This window comes from Penaeus monodon, chromosome 20 (genome assembly GCF_015228065.2).
Source record: "Penaeus monodon isolate SGIC_2016 chromosome 20, NSTDA_Pmon_1, whole genome shotgun sequence".
NCBI classification, from domain to species: domain Eukaryota; kingdom Metazoa; phylum Arthropoda; class Malacostraca; order Decapoda; family Penaeidae; genus Penaeus; species Penaeus monodon.
Window position 1 is genome coordinate 1,197,078 of NC_051405.1, and position 1,410 is coordinate 1,198,487.

The 1,410-nt window shown below is 41.7% G+C and overlaps 1 protein-coding gene across 1 annotated transcript in view; it reads left to right on the forward strand.

Moving 5' to 3' along the window:
* Positions 1-308: 308 nt before the first annotated feature.
* The window catches only part of LOC119585566, a gene marked incomplete at its 5' end in the record, with an annotated part of 4,984 nt that continues 3,882 nt past the window's right edge, over positions 309-1,410 (forward strand). The window contains 3 exon segments of the mRNA XM_037934234.1: positions 309-441; positions 533-731; positions 896-1,031. Coding sequence (XP_037790162.1) covers positions 309-441; positions 533-731; positions 896-1,031 — 468 coding nt within the window.

Below are 1,410 nucleotides of genomic sequence, written 5' to 3' on the forward strand. Positions count from 1 at the left end.
AAACATACCTTTTTTTTTTGCTTAATATGTTTCTTAATGTTGAGCACAATATTCTAGTTTGCAATTTCAGACCAATTTGGGAATTTCGACATTTCCCAACCTTTCAAAATTTGCTGCATCCGATGTTTTATTATCTCCTATGTGTATTTTTTAAAATTGATATGTATATAGATGCCACACTGCCACACCAAGAATGAAATTGATCATATTTGGCATTGAAAAAGTGGGTTACAGATTTCACCATAAAAGTTTTTGTGTTCTAATAGATCATCTAAATATCAATTTTTTACCCACGGGCCTCTTTGCAGAGCCATGCACACTCCATGGTGAGGAAGAACATGGTGCAGAGGATCTCAGGAAGGAGATCGTCATCGTCACAGACTTTGAATGCCTGGAAGATGTGCAGGACCTCGTGACAGCCCTACTTAAGGATGCCAGGAAGTAAGCATAAACAAAGAATCACCCAGGAAGAAAGAGAAACCAAATGCACATGCATATAGTATCTCAGACCTAACGTTTCTTTTCATTCCAGAAATCGAAGAATACTGCTGCGATATATTGGGCGTGGAACCCCTCCAGTTGAGGATCTGGATGGAATTGAGGAAATGGTAATGGACTCGGGGGCTTCTCCACTTGATGCTGTTGCTTCTGCTGCTGCCGTCGACTTCTCGCCACGGGCTCTTAAGTCTATTATCCTTTTCGATTGTGATCATCCACGATGCACTGTTTCGGTATGACCAGTCTTCTTAGCATTCAGTAAACTTTTATTTATGCATTCATTTGTTCTGTTATCTAGTCACCATTTCCTAAAATTAGATAATTGTGTGACAGATACGTTCCCTACATTGTTCACTCATATTGTGCCCTTATCTTCCACTTCTCTTTGTCTCCTTAGAGCACTTCGACACCGGTGCAGCAACTACGCAAAGCACTTCTAGCTCAGGGCGTCCAGCTGCATGTGGTCACCAGTGACTACATTGCCGTCCTTGACCCCAGCGAGCTCTCCAATAAGGCCAAGCGGCAGCTACTGGGTATATTGGTTTCCACTTCTAATCACCTGTTCACCCTTTTAAAGTACTCCCTTCTCTTGTGTGACCCTTTCATAAGTTACCCCAGTCAAAAATGTTTGGGCAAGCAACTGAATGACTTTCATGACTGCCTAGCAGGCTGTCATATCCTTGGGATGGGTCTAGTGCCAAAGATATGGCATGTCAATAGCGTTGGGTTCACTGACGTAAGACGGTCAGGCAATTAATGGTCTTACAGCTGATGCCATCTCTGAGCAATATGCTTGCATTCGAATACACAATAAAATAAGCCCTAGAATTACAGAGTGAATCCCTTTAGCAACATCAGTAGAACTGACACCTGTTAGATAAATAGTTAAATGAAAGCTTATTCTTCCTTTCT